The following is a 24772-nucleotide window of genomic DNA, read 5'->3' on the forward strand; positions in this document are numbered from 1 at the left end:
TCGAAAAATTGAGTGGTAGGTTTCGGATAAATAAATGACTTCTCACTTTAGAGAAGTCACTACCACTTTCTGGTCCAAACTAAGAACATGACTTGCAAATTTCACTCGGTGCCATATCATCAGATTAGGCCACAAAACGCAGTTTACTTTCATAAGTGTAAAAGATGGTTTACTACTACTTGTCCCCGTCTTTTTGCACGTACCTGGCAACAACAAGATCAGTACGGGAAACGGTAAGGTTAAGTTATCTATAAGGAGGCTATTGTGAACTAGAGAAACAGAAGAAACAAGAAATAAAAACGTTTAGAAAAAGTGTGACATTCAAAATATTCAGCTTTTGATTTGGAGATGTTTCTGAGTTTTTAATTCAGCTAAATTAGTTGCATTGCCTTTTCAGTTTAAAGTTGAAAGTTATGCTGTTTCAAAGTTGGGAACTTGACTGTCACTTGACTTCGTTCAGTTTTTAAATTCGTGCGCTAATGGCTTGCACATGGTCGGGTCCATTTGCATATTGCAAATAAATATTGTAATCGTTGTAGCGTCCTGATAGTTGTGTAGGTTTCTAGGTTGTATCATGGCTTATTTGTCATCGTAGTCATTTAAACAGTTCGTGATGTATCTTCTTCCAAATTTTTGGAAAGTTTAACGGCTGGTCGGGTCAGGAGTCCGCACTTGTCTGAATTTCACATGAGCGAACAATTCCGTCCGATCCTGCAAAAGTACATAGTACCGGTCCCAGGGGCCAAAGACCGCGAGGTGTCAAATCTTCTTGTTTGGATATTCCGAGTTGGCTGTGTCTACTTTGATCGAATAGCCCGTGTTCGCAGGTAGTCTTTGAGGTAGCGGTTCCAGAATTTCTGGGTCAGAACTTGAGATTTCAAGGAACCACCTACCAATCTAGCAAGTAGCGAACGGTTGGGTGGGCATGAAGGTCACTGTTAAAAGCTGCTGGTGAGTTACCAAAAGTGATTGACTGGTAAGCAGGGTAGCTGTTGACTGCTGTCCGGTTCAAACACTGGGGCTCAGAATTTGCTGATGAAGTTGGGTGTCCGTATGTTGGATGGTTGAATCCATATGAATGGTGTTGAGGCAAATTGTTGATCGAATGGGGCTGAAAGTTTGTCGTGACTTGGCTGAATTGCTGTTCTGTTGTCGAAGTGTTTATTGCAGAGGGATCATGTAGAGTAGACCCATAATCTGGTTGCGTTCCAAAAGTTATTGGTAGTTGAACTGTTCGTCTTAGCTGCTCATGGCATGCACACTACTCTCTTATTCAACTAATGATTGAAAACTGGTTTCGCTATCCACATGTGAATGGTTTGATTAATGATTTTTAGGACGAGCTCAGAAATCAGTGTTGTCAGCCGAAAAGCGTCAATGGTGTTTTGAAAATATCCCTCCCCCCTCGTGAAAATCCGGTCTACTCCCTGATCCAACTTCTATCTGCAAAAACAGTCGACTAAGTTGGATCTAGAGTTTCAATTGTGCGATATTTTATTTTACGCATCCTCCAAATCTGAATAGCCGCCATTAAACCACAAAATGATATTTAAATTATTAAATGTTGGGTAACTAAGATGTTGTGAATTATTGGTAAACTATAGTGAGTAATTTTGAAGATGTGAGAAAATGGCTTGTCAGCGATTTGCACATTTACTGCATTCTCGATTGGCGAGCTCAAGTGTGGATTATTTAACGAAGGTCCAAGTCCATAATACTGAGAAGACTGCGGTGTTAACACTGGGAAGAGCGGTAGCGAAGAATGCAATCAACAGGCAAATGGTGGAATCACTTGAGCGCTGCTTGAAAGAACTGGCAAAGAAAAGGTCCCTAACTTCGCTGATTGTTCGCAGTGAAGTGCCTGGAGTATTCTGTGCGGGAGCAGATTTGAAAGAAAGGGCAAACATGCCTGAATCAGAAATAAGCAGCCACCGGGGGAATAATTCAAAGTTTTATTAGCATATCTACCGCGGTCTTAACTTTTTTGCGCATCGTCCACATATAAGAAGGTGCATTTGGATCTTGATGTTTTTAAAACAATCTATAGTGATTTTTACGAAGCTCATCATACATTCCTGTGAAAATCAAGTTAATTCTACCTGAACCTACCAAAAGTCATTGGTTCATTTCATTCGACGGCTCTATTAAATAATTTACGAATAGGTCAAGCAGAATCTGGAATTCTTGTTAGATAGTGCAAGATCAGTTTTTCAAAAACAAGCTGCAATAGTAAAGGCAAGGTTGATTTATGAAAAACTCATAGGCTCTAGATAACAAGTCAGTTTTGTGTTTAAGGTAATTTTACTTTATTAAGGTAATGACAGCAAAGGTTGGAATGTTCTAGAAAAGGTATTTGAAATATTACTTTCGATGAATTCAAAATCCATATTGAGAAAAGCTAGGAAACTTATAAGTTATTAAAGGCAAAAACGTTGTTTGTTTGGAGAGCTGCTTCAAATTTTTCCAAAAACGCTACGGAAGCTTAAGCAGATCCTACTTGGCACTATGCAATGAAAAATACTACATTTTGTTGTGAATCAAGGATAAAGGCAGTAGATGGTTCTTGTTAAGTACGAATTCAATGTTGATTTCACTAAGTTTAATGCTGGATTTGTTGCTTATAGCTTAGTCAAGATCAGAGGAAAAAAAATGTATGATATTTTTATGCCAGAAGTGATGTTTATAACGCAAAATGAAGTGATGTTGAATCAAAAAGAAAGCAGGAAAGTAAATGTTAGCAGTTAAGTAAAGTAAATTAAGTGAGGAAGTAGTTAAACAAAGAAAAAAAAATAAGTAATCAAATAAATAAGTAAAACAGTAGGTTAGTAAATAATAAGTGAGCCAACAAGCAAGTATTAATTAAACAATTGAGCGCCTCAAATCAAGGCTATCGAAGCCCTGAAATTATTGTCAAGGTCATGAGTTATAAAGAGACCGAAATGTTGCTGATAGGTCTCAAAGTTCCCCATTTTTCACCTGACAAGGAGCGACATGAATTTATGAGGAAGTGGCTTGCAAATGACACAGCTTGAGACTGCCAGTTTTCCAAATAAAGCTGCATAACATTGTGCAGCTGAAGTTATTAAATGATATGCTTTTGGTTACTGCATTTTAATGAAAATACAGAAAGCGATTCCCAAAAAATTGTTGTTGGAGGTCCAGGGCAACATATAACAGACTTTGAACCCTTTTATAAACTTCGTTTTTCAATCCGGCAGCATTGTGCAAAATAACTTGCAATCGTAAAATCTTGAAGTTGTTCAAATACTTGTCTAAGGAGTTTTTAACACCAATCAAGCCACCATAAAGTCTCAATTCAATTAAAACGCCATAGCTTAAATGATTCCAAATAAAAAAAAAACATGCAGCAAGAAAATAGTTTCGTCGGTGAGAATTATCAGGACAAGGTTATTTTATGGACGTGTTAATTTTGTGAAATAATTTTACATTAAATTGCGTACCTCAGCTTTTCGCGATTTCATTTTTTCCAACACCTCTCCATTTTGCTAAATTTCAAGCCAGTGGAAATAAAAAATACCTAGGAGATACATTTAGCATCGTATAGATACCGTTAGTAAATAATCTAATAAACCACCAGAATTGCCTTTGTGAAAATGCACTAAGTGATTTGTCGAAGCTCACTCAAACAATACTCTTCTTTGATAATTAATTTGGTTTTCTTACTTTGAATTTTTCCCCTCTCGAGAAACACGACAAAGGGCTTCTCTCCGGTTTTGAGTTTTAATTTTTTTGGTTGAAAACACCAGATTGTAAATGTTAATTATCAGTATCTTCAGTACACAAATTCCCCTCCAATTTCGTTTTTTCTTATTTCAAAATTTGACAAATTGAGCATTTGCTGCAACTTGCCCAGAAACCGCCGCCGCCGACTTTGGAGAGTGATTTCATTTTCCTGCACCATAAAATATTGCACAAGTTGGGAAAATAGTTTACTGCTACCAAAAGGTAAGCTACGCTGCCAAAATCGACGAAGAATTTTCAATATTTGCCATAAATTTCCATTCCAATTTCACCAACAACAACTACGTCGAAAGTTCATGTGCCCGAAACAAATGTTACAATTTTATGATTCATATAGTTAACCAGGAAGAAAAATGAGGACACCAAAAATTAGAATGTATTGTGTCCATTGTTTTTTGAGCTAAGGTTCGGAAAATCTTAAGTAGGGGGTCTACTGCTATTTGGGTAGAAAGTTTCTTTCGTTTACAAAATCCTAGAATGAGGTTCTTTAAAAAATTAAGGAGCCTTTTCCTAGTATTTGCTTTACATGATGATGTATCCCGCTCAGGTTGGACCCCCATAGGTTGGACCCCCTTAGGATCCGGGACACGATACGTTATTACTATTTACAACAAAACTACTAATTTGTCAACATTGTTAATTCAACAATTTTGCCACCAAAAAGCTTGCGATACTGTCTGTATATCTTTGATACTTTGTCTACTGAAGCTGAGGGCGCTAATTTGAAAGCTCAATTTTAGGATGTTTACTCAAGAATTCTCAAAACGCTTTTCGAAAAATTGAGTGGTAGGTTTCGGATAAATAAATGACTTCTCGCTTTAGAGAAGTCACCTACCACTTTCTGGTCCAAACTAAGAACATGACTTGCAAATTTCACTCGGTGTCATATCATCAGATTAGGCCACAATACGCAGTTTACTTTCATAAGTATAAAAGATGGTTTACTACTACTTGTCCCCGTCTTTATGCACGTACCTGGCAACAACACCAAGATCAGTAGGGGAAACGGTAAGGTTAAGTTATCTAAAAGGAGGTGATTGTGAATTAACTAGAGAAACAGAAGAAACAAGAAATAAAAACGTTTAGAAAAAGGGTGACATTTAAAATATTTAGCTTTTGATTTGGAGATGTTTCTGAGTTTTCAATTCAGCTAAATTAGTTGCATTGCCTTTTCAGTTTAAAGTTGAAAGTTATGCTGTTTCAAATTTATGGACTTGACTTTCAATTGACTTTGTTCAGTTTTTAAATTCGTGCGCTAATAGCTTGCACATGGCCGGGTCCATTTGCATGTTGCAAATAAATATTGTAATCGTTGTAGCGTCCTGATAGTTGTGTCGGTTTCTAGGTTGTATCATGGCTTATTTGTCATCAGTTCGTGATGTATCTTCTTCCAAATTTTTGGAAAGTTTAACGGCTGTTCGGGTCAGGAGTCCGCACTTGTCTGAATTTCACATGAGCGAACAATTCCGTCCGATCCTGCAAAAGTACATAGTACCGGTCCCAGGGGCCAAAGACCGCGAGGTGTCAAATCTTCTTGTTTGGATATTCCGAGTTGGCTGTGTCTACTTTGATCGAATAGCCCGTGTTCGCAGGTAGTCTTTGAGGTAGCGGTTCCAGAATTTCTGGGTCAGAACTTGAGATTTCAAGGAACCACCTACCAAACTAGCAAGTAGCGAACGGTTGGGTGGCCATGAAGGTCACTGTTAAAAGCTGCTGGTGAGTTACCAAAAGTGATTGACTGGTAAGCAGGGTAGCTGTTGACTGCTGTCCGGTTCAAACACTGGGGCTCAGAATTTGCTGATGAAGTTGGGTGTCCGTATGTTGGATGGTTGAATCCATATGAATGGTGTTGAGGCAAATTGTTGATCGAATGGGGCTGAAAGTTTGTCGTGACTTGGCTGAATTGCTGTTCTGTTGTCGAAGTGTTTATTGCAGAGGGATCATGTAGAGTAGACCCATAATCTGGTTGCGGTCCAAAAGTTATTGGTAGTTGAACTGTTGTCTTAGCTGCTCATGGCATGCACACTACTCTCTTATTCAACTAATGATTGAAAACTGGTTTCGCTATCCACATGTGAATGGTTTGATTAATGATTTTTAGGACGAGCTCAGAAATCAGTGTTGTCATCCGAAAAGCGTCAATGGGTTTTTTGAAAATACCCCTCCCCCTCGTGAAAATCCTGTATAATCCCTGATCCAACTTCTATCTGCAAAATAAGTCGACTAAATTGGATCTAGAGTTTCAATTGTGCGATATTTTATTTTACGCATCCTCCAAATCTGAATAGCCGCCATTAAACCACAAAATGATATTTAAAATATTACATGTTGGGTAACTAAGATGTTGTGAATTATTACTAAACTATAGTGAGAAATTTTGAAGATGTGAGAAAATGGCATGTCAGCGATATGCACATTTACTGCATTCTCGATTGGCGAGCTCAAGTGTGGATTATTTAACGAAGGTCCAAGTCCATAATAATGACAAGACTGCGGTGTTAACACTGGGAAGAGCGGTAGCGAAGAATGCAATCAACAGGCAAATGGTGGAATCACTTGAGCGCTGCTTGAAAGAACTGGCAAAGAAAAGGTCCCTAACTTCGCTGATTGTTCGCAGTGAAGTGCCTGGAGTATTCTGTGCGGGAGCAGACTTGAAAGAAAGGGCAAACATGCCTGAATCTGAAGTAAGCAGTCACCGGGGGAGTAATTTAAACTTTTATTAGCATATCTACCGCGGTCTTAACTTTTTTGCGCATCGTCCACATATAAGAAGGTGCATTTGGATCTTGATGTTTTAAAAACAATCTATAGTGATTTTTACGAAGCTCATCATACATTCCTGTGAAAATCAAGTTAATTCCACCTGAACCTACCAAAAGTCATTGGCTCATTTCATTCGACGGCCCTATTAAATAAATTACGAATAGGTCAAGCAGAATCTGGAAACCTTGTTAGATAGTGCAAGATCAGTTTTTCAAGTTACAAAGAATGTTTTCGTTGCAATCTTAATCTATGCTTGTGTCTATACTTGTGTATCTATCTCGGACTTGTGTGAGGAAACCTTTTCGACCCTCCTCTTTGTTAAAAATTGATCAAAAAAGACTTTTGTGCACAAAAAATTTATACTTAATGTTGAAATATAGCCGATCGTTCATGGAGAAAAAAGGCAAAACAGGCAAAAAAGGACAACAAAATTGACGTACTTTAGGGATCATAACGAGTTATCGAACTTAATGTTGACCCTAATTTTGATAATCAATAGAGTTTATTTATTACACTTGCCAGAGTAAGTGATTTGTAACCAGGAAGTAGACTTTTTCCAGTAAACAACTTTTCATACAAATCTTACATACTTTTATTCCTTGCTTTATTCAACCTTGACAACATCTAGGCTAGCGTCCACTTGGCTTAAAGGTAACGTGGTGCCCTTGTTTTTTTCAGCGTGTATGGAACTGGATTTTTTCGTATAAGATGAATTGTCGGACTAAATCTATATTTAAGTCTATCTTAGTGTCATTCAATCAAATGAATCTTGAACTTTTAAGCAAATCACCTGCTAGATTAACTGATATCTCAAAAACCTCCATCAATCAAAAAATTTAAATGAGCATTATATAAGCGTTTTCGATAGTCATTCGTTTTCTGATCCTTGTCCATTTCTTTTCAAAATCAAAACAAACAACTGAAAATAAAGAGAATTTTTTTTCGAGATCTGTAGTTTCTCAAAAAAAAACTGAAGTCATGGAATTTCGAAATCTTCTGAAAATTATGTTAGAATAATCAGATATCCTCAGTGAGTCGTGTGCTAATACTGCTTTTAAATTATTCTTTGACAATTTCTGTGCAGTTCTGGAACACTTCGCTCCCATCAGAAAAATCTCGAAAAATGCCACTTCTTCTGCTTGCTGGTTCAATAAGCGAATAAAAAAGCAATTAGCAAGAGAAACAAGCTTTACACAGAATGTAAAAATGATAGAAGTAATGTTAAAAAATATCAACTTTCTTGAGTGAAAGAAAAAAGGTCTGATAAAAAAATGCGTTTGATAAAAAAGAGTTTGATAAAAAAAGGAGTTCGGTAGAAAAATTGATGAAGGTCTATTGCCTTAATAAATTTAAGCAAGGTATCGGAGACTAGAGGTAGACTTTTGTATTTTGAAATGAACCAAAAAATCATTTTTCTTTTGATCAATATTCTGGAGATAAGGGAAGATATATACATTGAAAAAGGCTTCCAAGAATTTTTCAAATCAATAATATCCAGACTAGTAATTGGGGATGAACTAGTAATTGGGGATAAACCAGTAATTGATCTTAGAATATTTAAATCTATAACAACTAGTTTAATTGAAAACAAGATCATCAAGACCTTTCTTGGAACTTCAACCTTTTGAAATACCTTAAATTTATCTACTTTCTCTAAACATCAAGGCTTCTCCTTGGTTTTAAATCTAAAGTCCGAAAGTTAATTAATTAAACTAGATCATCAGGGCTTTTTCTTAGATCTTTAACCATTAATTTTAATTCTTTAACTAAAAATTGTTTCCTCAAAATGTCGATTCACTCTCCAACCTCTCTAAACAACCCGGGACTAACCGACAATTTTTCTCAAAAACTTACCTTTTAAATTAAGCTCAACAATGAACAAATTCGGTTATTCATCCTTCACTTGAACCCCAACTTTTATTTGACCCTGGCCTATAACAACTCTTAGAACTAGAAAGCTCTAAAATAGTATCTAACGTTCTCTTTGTGTTCTAGTTATACCTGAACCTTGTAGATTGATATACTATTCTCAAACCCTCGATCTCATAACAATCCCCATTCAAGTGAGTTTAAGAATACGTAACTGCAGAAAACGCCACTTACGTCTGAGAGCAGTAAAACATCGTTGTTTCGAATTCATGTACTCTCTCCCCAACTTGTCTTGACACGACAAAACGACACGAGTAATAAGGCAACGTTCACAAAAGTAGTATGCACTAACAGTTAAGGAAGCAGACATTTAACACTGGATTTTGCATCAATCATTAAAATATCTGTGTCAAAAGCTAGTCTAGCAAACAGTATTTCTATCAAATTGTTTAGTTCAAGACTCCCGATAGGATCTTGTCTTAGACCCAAATGAACAAAAAGTCCTAAACCCAAATAAACAAAAAGATACCTCTTATTTTCAACCAGCAAATTCTGAAACGTCGTTTTTCTAGAATGCGAAATGCATTTTCTTAATCTGATACAACCAAACGCAATCTCGAAAACCTGCTAGACCAAATAAACCATCAGTCAACGAAAGACATTTTTCAGATTCAGAAGCAAAAACAACATCATCAATAAGGAGTAAACGCAGAATGAAAAATAATTATAACAAAAAAACCAGTATGAACATACACTTGGAATCAACCTATAAGGCATATTCAAAGTTACATACTAACAGTGATACAACAAAAAATGGTTAATAAGACGTTAGTTTTCTTGTTGATTGTAACGTGCCGTTTGTAAAACATGCCGACAGTGAACCCTCACGGGAACAAGTACTCTCATAATCGCATCATAGTTTTATTTCGAAAAGACAGCCTTTGTCAACAAAAGTTTCCGGAAGTTAAAACAAAAAGGCAAATACTAGATCATTACATACCGATTTTTTGCAACATAACCTCACAATATTGTAGATTCATAATTGAAACTCTACCACCAGATTTAGAGAACCAAAACTCATCACATTAGAAATAAATTGATCTAGAATTAAGCTTTTCAAAAGCTGTCGTTGAGTATGTCAAAAATAGAAAACATCTAAATTAAACACGGTCAAATTGTTCTTACCTACAAATGATGTTTTATCAATTTTCTACAGTTCTGTTTTCATCGAAAGTTAATTAATTAAACTAGATCATCAGGGCTTTTTCTTAGATCTTTAACCATTAATTTTAATTCTTTAACTAAAAATTGTTTCCTCAAAATGTCGATTCACTCTCCAACCTCTCTAAACAAACCGGGACTAGCCGACAATTTTTCTCAAAAACTTACCTTTTAAATTAAGCTCAACAATGAACAAATTCGGTTATTCATCCTTCACTTGAACCCCAACTTTTATTTGACCCTGGCCTATAACAACTCTTAGAACTAGTAAGCTCTAAAATAGTATCTAACGTTCTCTTTGTGTTCTAGTTATACCTGAACCTTGTAGATTGATATACTATTCTCCAACCCTCGATCTCATAACAATCCCCATTTAAGTGAGTTTAAGAATACGTAACTGCAGAAAACGCCACTTACGTCTGAGAGCAGTAAAACATCGTTGTTTCGAATTCATGTACTCTCTCCCCAACTTGTCTTGACACGACAAAACGACACGAGTAATAAGGCAACGTTCACAAAAGTAGTATGCACTAACAGTTTAGGAAACAGACATTTAACACCTGGATTTTGCATCAATCATTAAAATATCTATGTCAAAAGCTAGTCTAGCAAACAGTATTTCTATCAAATTGTCTAGTTCAAGACTCCCGATAGGATCTTGTCTTAGACCCAAATGAACAAAAAGTCCTAAACCCAAATAAACAAAAAGATACCTCTTATTTTCAACCAGCAAATTCTGAAACGTCGTTTTTCTAGAATGCGAAATGCATTTTCTTTATCTGATACAACCAAACGCAATCTCGAAAACCTGCTAGACCAAATAAACCATCAGTCAACGAAAGACATTTTTCAGATTCAGAAGCAAAAACAACATCATCAATAAGGAGTAAACGCAGAATGAAAAATAATTATAACAAAAAAACCAGTATGAACATACACTTGGAATCAACCTATAAGGCATATTCAAAGTTACATACTAACAGTGATACAACAAAAAATGGTTAATAAGACGATAGTTTTCTTGTTGATTGTAACGTGCCGTTTGTAAAACATGCCGACAGTGAACCATCACGGGAACAAGTACTCTCATAATCGCATCATAGTTTTATTTCGAAAAGACAGCCTTTGTCAACAAAAGTTTCCGGAAGTTAAAACAAAAAGGCAAATACTAGATCATTACATACCGATTTTTTGCAACGTAACCTCACAATTTTGTAGATTCATAATTGAAACTCTACCACCAGATTTAGAGAACCAAAACTCATCACATTAGAAATAAATTGATCTAGAATTAAGCTTTTCAAAAGCTGTCGTTGAGTATGTCAAAAATAGAAAACATCAAAATTAAACACGGTCAAATTGTTTTAACTTACAAATGATGTTTTATCAGTTTTCTACAGTTCTGTTTTCATCTTAGATACAGACGGAACCTCTTTTTTGTATGACCACCACAGACGTCACGACATTTTGCATAAAAAAGGGAAAATATCTATCAGTTAGCTTCCATGACCAAAGGATAACAAACATAGATCATTCTTTGAATCACCCTTTTTCCAACAAAATAAACCATATGACCTATTCAATGGACAAAATAATAAAAAGAGTCAAAATCACTTCTCAGAAATCAGCAGCAACAACATTATTTTAATCCAAAGAAATATCAATAGAATCGTGATAACAATTTAGATGACAATTTTCAACAAGGTATTTTTGAACCAAACCTAGACCCACCAAAAACAAAATCACAAAGTGCTAAAACTCCAACAAGACCTTAGTTTACACCAGCAACTCATAACATACAAACACAGGATTCAACCAATACTCAAGGCTACCACCCAGAAACAATGAGAAACGAAATACCAATACCGTATTAATTAAAACAACTTGAAAAAGTCGATTTTTTTCCAAGTTTCACTCAAATACCTCAGCGAAATATTTCCAAATGACGATGAATCCATACCCATGGGTGGATCATCTATTACATCAAACAAACCACTAATGGTTTATGACAGGAACAGATCCTGGATGCTCAGTTGAATATTACTTACCCGCTGTTACAGCGAATTCAATTTTAAACATAGGCCTAGAACCTATAAACACCCTTCTTGATCAAAATTGAATTCAAAGGCGCACAGCTCTGATACAAACCACACTCGACGGTGCAGCTCAAAATTGGTTTTCAGTTTAAGCTATATAAATCAAATCAGATTGGAAACATTTCACACACGAATTTTCAAAGATGTTTGACGCAGCAAGAAATAAACAACATCAAAGAGTTTTAAATAATCAAATCCGCTGACTATCAAATGAAACAAATAAACAACTCGCTGTGAGGATAGAAGCACTGGTATCAAAAGTATTTTCTTTGAAAACAAATGATTGGAAAAATAGGAAAATGACCGAAATTTTAGTGATGACCTTAACACCACTATTAAGACAAATAGCAATCAAGAAAAGAGCGTTAATCCTTGAACCAGATATTGACTTGAGAAAACTTGCAGACAAACTGGAACACGCAGAAATCACAATGAATTTAGTAGAAATAGAAAATATAAAATACGTTTTTTCAAATATGGAAACAACCACATTAAATAAAATAATATACAAGACTTACAGAGTGAATTAGCAGAAAAAAAATTACAAAACTTTATATAAACAAAACGCCAAATTCTAAGTGATAAACTTCTTTCAAGAATTGGTGTAATGATTGTAAATGCTACGGACACAGCATCGCCGTGTGTAGACAAAAACAACAGATTAAATCAAATCAGTCTCCAAAACACACAGAACCGATGAAATCTTCGTATCAATGCATGAAAAAAACTAATTTTTACCAAACAAAAATGTCCAAATCCATCATAGTTCAGGAAAGGCACTTTCATTCAACTATAATTACAATAGATCACACTCCTAATATAATAAGAGTTTGATAGAAGAGTGTGATAGACGAAATAAGAGAGTGATAGAAGAAATTTCTTCAGATAGAAGAAATTTTTATTATATAACACAAAATAAATATAGCCATTCTAATAACCGCAATTATCAAAACAGAGTTATTATTCCAGGATCAAATTCAAACAGAAGTAATTATACTAAATATAATGGGAATCGGTCATAGTCAAACAATCGAATAAGAAACTACTCTAGTGACCCTTCTCGAATCATTTAAACCATAGCAATAAAAATTATTCAAATGATTGTTTTAAGAATTGTACGAACAAGAAGAAAAAAATTGGACAATACCCTTTTCTTAAGAAAGTCCAGAAAATCGCACAATTTTTCAACCTCCGTATCGAATAATCAGATTTTTTAATTCAGTCAGGCGCAGAATCAAAAATCATAAAAATTAATACATGGAATGAAATTCACTCGTTACACCCGAAAATGACACTTCAGGGTACATTAAGTAAATTAGGTACAGTACAAGGTACACGTTTACAAAACAATGGAAAAATTCGACTGTACCTACCTCCAACCGACTAAAATCATCGAAAATTTTTAAAAATAAAACCCTTTAAAGATATATTTCATATAACAGATATTTAGCATAATATAATGGGCGTACCTTTTGTTACTAATTATATAATAAAAATTAATATATTAGATCGTAAATTACAAATCAAAGATAAGTTTACTCGAAAAAATAGTACTTCATTACCGTTCTTTCAGAGATTAAACAAACAACACCCATTCTTTTTGAAATTTTTTCTCATATATAACCAACAAAGAAAACATTGAAACCCATTCACTGGTTGTAAGTATAAATATAGATAAATTGTTGATGTCGTTACACTTGTATATATAACAATTCATCATGCAAACTAACACTTCCCTTAGGACTCTTATGATAATACGAAGCAAACGCAACATTACACGCGATTGAAAAAAAGAGCATATAGAGTGAACAATATTTTAAAACTATTACATATTTGTCAATATACTGTTCTCAATGAAGAATTATCTATCAATAATATTATCAAAGAATCACTACGAAAAACCGACTATTTTACAAGCACACCATATTTTCAACTCACTTTTCGAATTTCTAATTATACACCAGAATATCAAAAATTTTAAACTTTTTTTCCCAAAATTAACAAATAAATCAAGATGAGTTTGAAGAATTAGCAGACTCATTAAAACTCCCAATTGTCTATGCCACATTAAAGTTGGATGTCCGAAAAATTCATTAACTTTAACTTCTTCCACTGAAACCGGATGCAGTTTTCAAAAAAAAAACAATCCGGAAGTGAAGTACCCATAAACTTACAAGAGAAAATAAAATAGACTCTTGGACATATTGAAAATTATAACAACACCAAAAGGTAACAGATTTGTGAACCCAGTAATATACTAATTCATTTGAAAGGAGAATCTTTACAAATAGTACTCGACGCAAGATACTTGAACTAATTTAGAGATGAATCAAAATAAAATGCAAATGGCCAATACAACCAGTACAATTAATACTAACTAAAATAAAAGGACTATACTACACTATAGCTGATATGAGTGCGCAGTGCATATAATCAAATTCTCTTAAATGAACAATTATGCCAGTTATCATAATTCGTCATCTGAAATCAACAATACGAGGTTAATCGATTGTTTAATGGAATATCCATAGGACCAGCAGCTTTTTCAGCTTCTATCAGCGAAATTTTTTAGCACTAATTTTAAGCACAATTGTCACAATTGTCATGTTTGGAGGATGTTTTCTTACAATCACAAACCAAAGCAGAAATGTTTGCAGACATAGAAAATACCGTCATATTGTACAAGCAGAAATATTGAAAGCAGCGCCTGATAAATCACATTTTTTTCAAATCCGAGTTAATATTTAGGACATATAATTGATGGGCAAACTATAACACCCTTAAAATCAAGAATTAACCCTTAACGCAGTTTTAAAATAGCAACCACCATCAAATAAAAAGACAATCCAATAAATTTTTGGAATGGTATTTTTTTTTTTAGTAAATATCTTTGAAATGCAATTATATCTCAGACCTTTATAACATCCTACGCCAACAAAAAATTTATGAATCAACATTTGAGCATCAAATGAGGTTTTGTCGAAAATGAAAAAATTAATTAGTGAACAATTTTTGAGCACTATCCCAGATCCTAAGCAATCCCTTTACGCTATTTGTGACGAATTCAACTTTGGAAGTTGCGCAGCGCTCTTACGGGTCTCACCAAAGCACAAATAAAATGAACGTATTTTCCGCAATTTCAAGACTTTACACCAGCAGAAGTATAACTCTGTACTCATGTATGTACGATCATAATATATACACTGAGGGATTACGAATTTTTAATCATTGGATCAAAACACCCATATACTGTTTGATGAAATCAGGTATCTCGAAAAATATTGGGATCGGTTTTTTTCGAGGCGCTAGTGGAGTTCTCTCTTTTTTTCAAAAAGTTAAAAGTTAGTTTTTCTCTAAATCCACTTTACTGATTTTCAAAAAAGTGGTAATAATGGAATCTTTATCTTACCCCACTTTTTACAGCCTTCGAAAAAATGTGTGGAGGGATTTTTGAACAACTTTTTTGCAAATTTTATTTTCTCAAAAACTAACCTCTCAAATCTGAGGCTTTGGTTTCATGGGTAGAACGGGTTGTGGGAAGCCGCTGCATTAGCAGTTATGCCCATTTTTTCACAAAGAAAGCTATGACCGTCGGAAATGTCAAGTTTTCGGATACGTTTTCTGACCGTTTTTTACCGTTTTCTGAAACGTTTTGACTTTTCTCAAAAACTACCCTCCCAAATCTGAGATATTGGTTTCGATGGTTCGAACGTATTTTAAACATCACTACGATTACAATGCACCACGAGTAAACAAATAAGTAATTTAGATCATTTTTCACTGGAGTTAGAATGTCAAAATAATCATTATGAACTTGACCTAACAGAAAACAATTACATTGAAATCTATCCCATACTCCTCGTGGACAAAAAACATTGTTTACTTAGAAAAAACTCATAAAAAACAAAATATTTACTTAAGAAAAAGATTTAGTAGACAACAATAATTTTTGCGGGACCATTAGATGCAAGCAAAAGTTATACAATTGAAAAAAATTTCGATCTAAAAGACCCTATTGATTGTGTTGCATCAACAAATCAGGAACTTCTAAATACCCTTATTTTGCCATGTACAATTTGCCATAACAAGAACTACTCCAAAAATATCAAAGTTTAGTCCCCGTTATCCGAAAATTGAATAACACATTAATTAATTAAAAAATTGGACATCTTAGATGTTTACTTTGATTCAAAAGTGCCATCTATACCATCAAGTGTAATTTTAGTAGCTTTTTATAACATACACTCATCATACATAAAAAAGAACATTTTGGTTCAGAAAAAACCTACAATAACTTCATCCAATATTTTTATTTACCAAATGAACCCATTTGGATAAAAGTATTTAGCAATGATTGTCTCACAAGTCAATTGAACAAAATTTTTCAACAGATAGAAAACATATTGTTGAGAAACAAGATTTTAAAGGGCAAAATTAATATTTCAATCACGGAATACCATTTGACACAAAAGACCCAATATCATCCTCTTTTGAAGTCAATTAATACATCATGGTAATCGTAGACGCATTCAGACATCAGTTACCCCTAAACCCAGCTCCACACTTATTCGTTCTATGCTTCTACAACACTTTACGAACAATGAATATCAAAATCCGGATATCCATTAATTCTTGTCACAGATAATGGCATTGAATTTATTCATAACGAGATCATCAACTTAATTCATTTGTAGAAAATTAAAAACGGACCCTGGATCATTGGACTAGTCGGAGGCATGAAGAATTCACTACAAGAATATCTACGATTTATCATTAACGGGAATGATTAATACTCACGCTGAATAGTCAACAGACGTAAAAATCTTTACACTAGCATATAATTCTCAATTAATCACAACCTTTAGCTCATCGCCCTGCGAAATGGTTTCGAACCTAAAACCACGTAATCTGATAGTGTTTACAGAAAACGCATCAAAAAGTTCACCAGGATCTTGTAAACCATCAAAAAATCAATATGTTTTAATTTACCGCTCCATTTCCACGATGACGATCATTTCCATCACCAACCTAGCTTCCGGTACTAATAAGGAATGGATCTTTCATAGAGATAAAAAAACATGACGAAATATAGCTGAAAGTAGCAACGAAATTTTAAGAGAACAATTTTTTCAGCCATACATAAATTCACGGTTTACACTAGCTTCACATTCGTTCTATTTCCAAGTTTCACAATGCTTAAAAGATTTTCCAAAAAAATGACAACCATTACGTAAAAAATCTTATCAATTTTTTGATAAACCAACTGAAATTACACAACATAAATAACCTCTTGCCATATCATCTAAAAGAGTGAGCTCTTCGAGAAGTAACCCAGTTATATTCATTCACTGAACTCCATATTGTTGAATCATCACCAGTTATCAACAATAAAAACTCTTCCGAAAACTCAAATACGTCAGAACAAACAAAAGCTATAAGAACACAAAATACAAAAATCATCCTTCAAATTTGATGTCTTCAAATCATACCTTATACTGAAGAAACCACTAAAGAAATTTTCCCCAGAAGGCATACGCACAATAGCCAGAAATTCCAACATTGATTTACAATCAATAAGAATTGATTCAAAATCCGATATTCAATATCACATCAGAAGACAAAAATTTTAATAATTTTTCAATAAAATAAATATAATTCAACCATAATCCATGATCAAATCGAAGAAAACTCACTGAAGCAGCCTGACTATCAGAAATTCACACACAAGATTATAGTGTGTATTTTAAAGATATAATTGTTTTAAAATATCCTAATGGAGAAAAATATCGCTGTGAAGATATCTCCCTAATCAGTTTAATTAGTTTTTTTCGTTAAAACTTGTAGCCTTTTTATGATGGCCCTATTACATCCTAGAGAGACTGACAAGTCTATACGCAATGTTTAATTTTATACGATTTTTGATTTTTTTCCTCGAAGGAATATACAACTCATGTGCATTTCATACGCAAGTCAACAGAAAAGCAATCGTAGCTTCATTGTTATTTGTTGGATTTATTGGATTTTTTTCACATTCAATTCACAAATTATTTCCTGACGCAGAAATCAACGAATATAATAAAAAAATTTCATTAATTTTAAACTCATATGACGAGCCACAAAACAACACACATATAACACCTATAGCACCGCTTTACTCGCACAGTTTACCCAATCAAAATCAATTACAAATCATTTTACATGCTAATTTTAGTACAAACTTTTCACTTCAATCACGACTTCATCACAACAACTAACCACAACAAATCCAAATCTCTCATATTGCTTATCAACCGCCCCATTCGAATGAAACAGATGGATAAATAATAGAAAAACCACACACGATTACTTAACGATAATGGTTTTAGTCCACAATGGGCTGCGAAATCGTACCTTTTCGTACCCTTCAAATTTCCAACACCAGACCTCTGTCACTTTCATCAATGAACTTCTCTCCTTTTTTCTTCCGGTGTTCTATTCCATTTTTTCCATTTCGTCACTAGACTCATCACACATGCACTCTGATGACTCAATCCAAACAAATTTTAAAACACAAGAGTATTTAGAAAATCTCGCAGAAAACATCACGACTACGAACCAAGCCCCATTACTAATTTTTCACAAGCATATTTTACTCCCTCCATACCAGTAGTCACCCTTTCATTCAACTCCAGTTCAAATACCGACGCTATCCCAATCATTTCACCCATATCAATTAACATACTCCGCTTCACCTTCAAAAACATCCTTATCATCTATTCGCAACACTCCCAACGGTGTCCAGTGTAAACTAATGATAAGGAATTATCCAAAAACCCACCCAGATACTTTAACAATAGCCCCTTCACATTCAGTCTCCTCCGCAGCAATCATCTTAGGCATACTAACACGTACGAACTTTTACTTATTAACATCACATTTTCTCAATTTTGTCACGATAACCAAAAATTACCCAGCTTACGACATTCTTATGTCGACGAATACACACTTATCACCACAATCACTTGGTTCTGTATTTAAAACTTCCCTAATTCACTCAATGTACCATTTCGGAAATCAGAATGATATATAACAGCTATTCACCAGCTCACTTATACCCTTTAACTAAAATATTTTACCAACATTGGCTGAAGACAAGTCCTCAGACGTTTCATCGCAAGCAATTCCAGCCAGTTCGCCATTGCAGACTTTGACCATACTGTCTTTCCCTATATGGAACCTGCACCATACGACACCGACCCAGCAGTAAACTCACAACTCACAGAAAAAAATTTTAAAAACCGATTTGTTATCGATTTGCACATAACTAACAAAAAATTTGATCATGTCATCGAGCTTGCACTAAAAACACCAAAGATTATTTATACATACACTTAAATCTCCTCGAAAGTTTTCAACTATCATTTAGTTTTCTCACTTCTCAAGAACGTGATAATGACTGCTCCCACTAACTAATGTTGCAAACGAAACTAACCCACAGACAAATTTCGATGGTTCGAACGTATTTTAAACATCACCACGATTACAATGCACCACGAGTAAACAAATAAGTAATTTAGATCATTTTTCACTGGAGTTAGAATGTCAAAATAATCATTATGAACTTGACCTAACAGAAAACAATTACATTGAAATCTATCCCATACTCCTCGTGGACAAAAAACATTGTTTAGTTAGAAAAAACTCATAATAAACAAAATATTTACTTAAGAAAAAGATTTAGTAGACAACAATAATTTTTGCGGGACCATTAGATGCAAGCAAAAGTTATACAATTGAAAAAAATTTCGATCTAAAAGACCCTATTGATTGTGTTGCATCAACAAATCAGGAACTTCTAAATACCCTTATTTTGCCATGTACAATTTGCCATAACAAGAACTACTCCAAAAATATCAAAGTTTAGTCCCCGTTATCCGAAAATTGAATAACACATTAATTAATTAAAAAATTTGACATCTTAGATGTTTACTTTGATTCAAAAGTGCCATCTATACCATCAAGTGTAATTTTAGTAGCTTTTTATAACATACACTCATCATACATAAAAAAGTACATTTTGGTTCAGAAAAAACCTACAATAACTTCATCCAATATTTTTATTTACCAAATGAACCCATTTGGATAAATGTATTTAGCAATGATTGTCTCACAAGTCAATTGAACAAAATTTTTCAACAGATAAAAAACAAATTGTTGAGAAACAAGATTTTAAAGGGCAAAATTAATATTTCAATCACGGAATATCATTTGACACAAAAGACCCAATATCATCCTCTTTTGAAGGCAATTAATACATCATGGTAATCGTAGACGCATTCAGACATCAGTTAGCCCTAAATCCAGCTCCACACTTATTCTTTCTATGCTTCTACAACACTTTACGAACAATGAATATCAAAATCCGGATATCCATTAATTCTTGTCACAGATAATGGCATTGAATTTAATCATAACGAGATCATCACCTTAATTCATTTGTAGAAAATTAAAAACGGACCCTGGATCATTGGACTAGTCGGAGGCATGAAGAAGTCACTACAAGAATATCTACGATTTATCATTAACGGGAATGATTAAAACTCACGCTGAATAGTCAACAGACGTAAAAATCTTTACACTAGCATATAATTCTCAATTAATCACAACCTTTAGCTCATCGCCCTGCGAAATGGTTTCGAACCTAAAACCACGTAATCTGATAGTGTTTACAGAAAACGCATCAAAAAGTTCACCAGGATCTTGTAAACCATCAAAAAATCAATATGTTTTAATTTACCGCTCCATATCCACGATGACGATCTTTTCCATCGCCAACGTAGCTTCCGGTACTAATAAGGAATGGATCTTTCATAGAGATAAAAAAAACTTGACGAAATATAGCTGAAAGTAGCAACGAAATTTTAAGAGAACAATTTTTTCAGCCCTACATAAATTCACGGTTTACACTAGCTTCACATTCGTTCTATTTCCAAGTTTCACAATGCTTAAAAGATTTTTCAAAAAAATGACAACCACTACGTAAAAAATCTTTCCAAGTTTCACAATGCTTAAAAGATTTTCCAAAAAAATGACAACCACTACGTAAAAAATCTTATCAAATTTTTGATAAACCAACTGAAATTACACAACATAAATAACCTCTTGCCATATCATCTAAAAGAGTGAGCTCTTCGAGAAGTAACCCAGTTATATTCATTCACTGAACTCCATATTGTTGAATCATCACCAGTTATCAACAATAAAAACTCTTCCGAAAACTCAAATACGTCAGAACAAACAAAAGCTATAAGAACACAAAATACAAAAATCATCCTTCAAATTTGATGTCTTCAAATCATACCCTATACTGAAGCAACCACTAAAGAAATTTTCTCCAGAAGGCATACGCACAATAGCCAGAAATTCCAACATTGATTTACAATCAATAAGAATTGATTCAAAATCCGATATTCAATATCACATCAGAAGACAAAAATTTTAATAATTTTTCAATAAAATAAATATAATTCAACCATATAAATCAACGAATATAATAAAAAAATGTCATTATTTCCAAACTCATATGACGAGCCACAAAACAACACACTTATAACACCTATAGCACCGCTAGAAATCAACGAATATAATAAAAAAAATGTCATTAATTCCAAACTCATATGACGAGCCACAAAACAACACACTTATAACACCTCTAGCACCGCTTTACTCGCACAGTTTACCCAATCAAAATCAATTGCAAATCATTCCACATGCTAATTTTAGTACAAACTTTTCACTTCAATCACGACTTCATCAAAACAACTAACCACAACAAATCCAAATCTCTCATATTGCTTATCAACCGCCCCATTCGATTGAAACAGATGGATAAATAATAGAAAAACCACACACGATTACTTAACGATAATAGTTTTAGTCCACAATGGGCTGCGAAATCGTACCTTTTCGTACCCTTCAAATTTCCAACACCAGACCTCTGTCACTTTCATCAATGAACTTCTCTCCTTTTTTCTTCCGGTATTCTATTCCATTTTTTCCATTTCGTCACTCAACTCATCACACATGCACTCCGATGACTCAATCCAAACAAATTTTAAAACACAAGAGTATTTAGAAAATCTCGCAGAAAACATCACGACTACGAACCAAGCCCCATTACTAATTCTTCACAAGCATATTTTACTCCCTCAATACCAGTAGTCACCCTTTCATTCAACTCCAGTTCAAATACCGACGCTATCCCAATCATTTCACCCATATCAATTAACATACTCCGCTTCACCTTCAAAAACATCCTTATCATCTATTCGCAACACTCCCAACGGTGTCCAGTGTAAACTAATGATAAGGAATTATCCAAAAACCCACCCAGATACTTTAACAATAGCCCCTTCACATTCAGACTCCTCCGCAGCAATCATCTTAGGCATACTAATACGTACGAACTTTTACTTATTAACATCACATTTTCTCAATTTTGTTACGGTAACCAAAAATTACCAAGCCTACGACATTCTTATGTCGACGAATACACACTTATCACCACAATCACTTGGTTCTGTGTTTATAACTTCACTAATTCACTCAATGAACCATTTCGGAAATCAGAATGATATATAACAGCGATTCACCAGCTCACTTATACCCTTTAACTAAAATATTTTACCAACATTGGCTGAAGACAAGTCCTCAGACGTTTCATCGCAAGCAATTCCAGCCAGTTCGCCATTGCACACTTTGACCATACTGTCATTCCTTGTATGGAACTTGCACCATACGACACCGACCCTGCAGTAAACTCACAACTCACAGAAAAAAATTCTTAAAAACCGATTTGTTATCGATTTGCACATAACTAACAAAAAATTTTATCATGTCATCGAGCTTGCACTAAAAACACCAAAGATTATTTATACATACACTTAAGTCTCCTCGAAAGTTTTCAACTATCATTAAGTTTTCTCACACCTCAAGAACGTGATATTGACTGCTCCCACTAACTAATGTTGCAAACGAAACTAACCCACAGACAAATTTATCCTTTCATCGAAAAGCACTTTCTACAAAAATTACGTTCTCGCAACCCACACCACTGATACATGTTTATAACCACGTCACCGTATTTTTTAACATCACATATTTCAGCAAAACTACTAACCTGCAGTGCATCGTCCGCAACTACCATCCCGTCAGAAAGATGTAAATATTTTGCCTTCTCACTAAAACATTTCCTAGTGAAGACTCCCGCCCCATCATCTCACGTGAATACACTAAACCTGTTGAAATCCCACTATAAGAAAACATCCACGGCACGAATTCAACTATATATATTATAATCACCACGATTTTACAGTTGTCCCAAAAGAACTCAAGATCATTAGGGTATTTGAGCTTTTTTTGCCACTTCTACGCTGTAAAAACGTAATCAACATGTCAGCAAAGCTTTAAGTGCACTCAGTTTTTTGTTTTCAATAAAAATTGCTAACCGACTCCAGTAAATTCTAAATGTATATTAAAATTTTTAACTAAGAAGTTAAATAGTATTTATTCTAATGTAATCAAAATTTTCATACAATGTAATGAATTGATAAATGAAAAAAAAAAATAAAGATAAAATTAACCTTTTTCATTCTTAAGTTTTGTAAAATCTCGAACTCGCCCCTTAAAAATGCCCACTTCCGCGCACACTGTTTCATTGTTGAACAAATTTCGCATGACATTTCAAGTGAATAAAAGAATTCGAATTTCTCAAACGAACTGATAACAGTTTTTTTGAAAAGCTTTCACGCGTTTCAAAGTTTCCTTTAACCCAGTTGGAATAAGGATAACCACTTTACTTCAACCAGAATAAACTGGATGAAATTTTCTTTTGAAACTCAAATCAACATTTTATTCCAAATTTATTATGCCAAATTCCAATTCAACACTAATCAAAGACACTGTTTCTCAGAAGAGGACAACCACAGAAACAATAGACAAAACACCTGACACAAAAGAAAGAAATGGTTATCATTAAGAAAAGACTCCAGTCAAAGAGACACTCACAAGTATACCCCAACTGGCTTAACCCACCAGCCGTTCGAAGGACATCTTGATCATGTGCTTTGAACCGACTATTTTATTTTTTCCTTAAAGTGGCTCCAGGGTGAGCAAATTTCAAAATAAAAAGTCAATGAAAGTTTTTTGCGAAAATAACTAATAGGGTCATAACTAAAACTGAAAACCACTAAAGAGCAGATATATAAAATGTAAAGCGCAAAAGAAACGAGCAGCAAAAGGTATTAAAAATTTCGACGACTTTCAGACTATGGAATGGCAAATCTATTGGTTTTGCTTGACGCAGTCTCAGTCCTGATAGGATATAAAGTCTGGAACAAATATTTATTATGTAGCTTCGAAAATAATTATAAATAACCAGTGATGATTCATTACTAAAACCTATTTAAATTGTAAAGCTAAAACTATTCATAGTTTCAGCCAAAGAAATTATAATACAGATTGTAATCAGTTGCTTCCTTCTCTCCTCTAACCTCGCAAAAATATCAATATATATTTTTTCTAGAATAATTGAGACTAGGAAATTAAAGAGTAAGATTTGGTTTGGTGTTAGACTAAGAAGTTGCACGATTCTGTTCGGTCGAAAATAAGATAGCGTGATGAACAGACGGTGTACTTTATCCGAAATTACTCTTATGAGATGGCCACCCCGTATCTAAACTCTGTTCAGTTTCAGTATGCAATAATGAAAGTGCAAATGGCACAAAAAAAGCGAATGACTTCCAGTTTGTGAGTGTCTTCCAATTTGTAGCGTAAAGAAACGAATCAGTTTTCTCAAACTGGGTATGTTTAATGAAGAAATAGAAAGTATCAGTCATAAAATAATTTTGAAATTTGAAGACCTTTATGGTGATTTTTTTTTTCAATATGGCAATCTGATATTGTTTTTTAAAAAAGTTCTATTTTTGTACAGTTCTTTATCTTGTTCCGGCTTCTCGACCCTGTTAGGGCATATTTCGATGCCCTAATTTTGTTGCCCTAAGTGTTTTTGTATAGTTCGATTC

General features: G+C 34.1%; 2 protein-coding genes across 3 annotated transcripts in view; both read left to right on the forward strand.

Annotated features, from left to right (window-relative positions):
- LOC134843885 (peptidyl-prolyl cis-trans isomerase-like 3) overlaps window positions 1-24772 on the forward strand; it is a 116629-nt gene that overhangs the window by 72434 nt on the left and 19423 nt on the right. The gene's annotated exons all lie outside the window — the stretch shown is intronic.
- The window catches only part of LOC134843884 (methylglutaconyl-CoA hydratase, mitochondrial-like), a 36967-nt gene continuing 17388 nt past the window's right edge, over window positions 5194-24772 (forward strand). The window contains exon 1 of one of the 2 annotated variants that reach the window (XM_063860205.1): window positions 5194-6446. In XM_063860205.1, the coding sequence (XP_063716275.1) occupies window positions 6156-6446 (291 nt within the window). In that variant the 5' untranslated portion in view covers window positions 5194-6155. The remainder of the gene's footprint in view (window positions 6447-24772) is intronic. The other variant, XM_063860206.1, reaches the window with a different exon arrangement.

This window comes from Symsagittifera roscoffensis, chromosome 4 (genome assembly GCF_963678635.1).
Source record: "Symsagittifera roscoffensis chromosome 4, txSymRosc1.1, whole genome shotgun sequence".
NCBI lineage: Eukaryota > Metazoa > Xenacoelomorpha > Acoela > Convolutidae > Symsagittifera > Symsagittifera roscoffensis.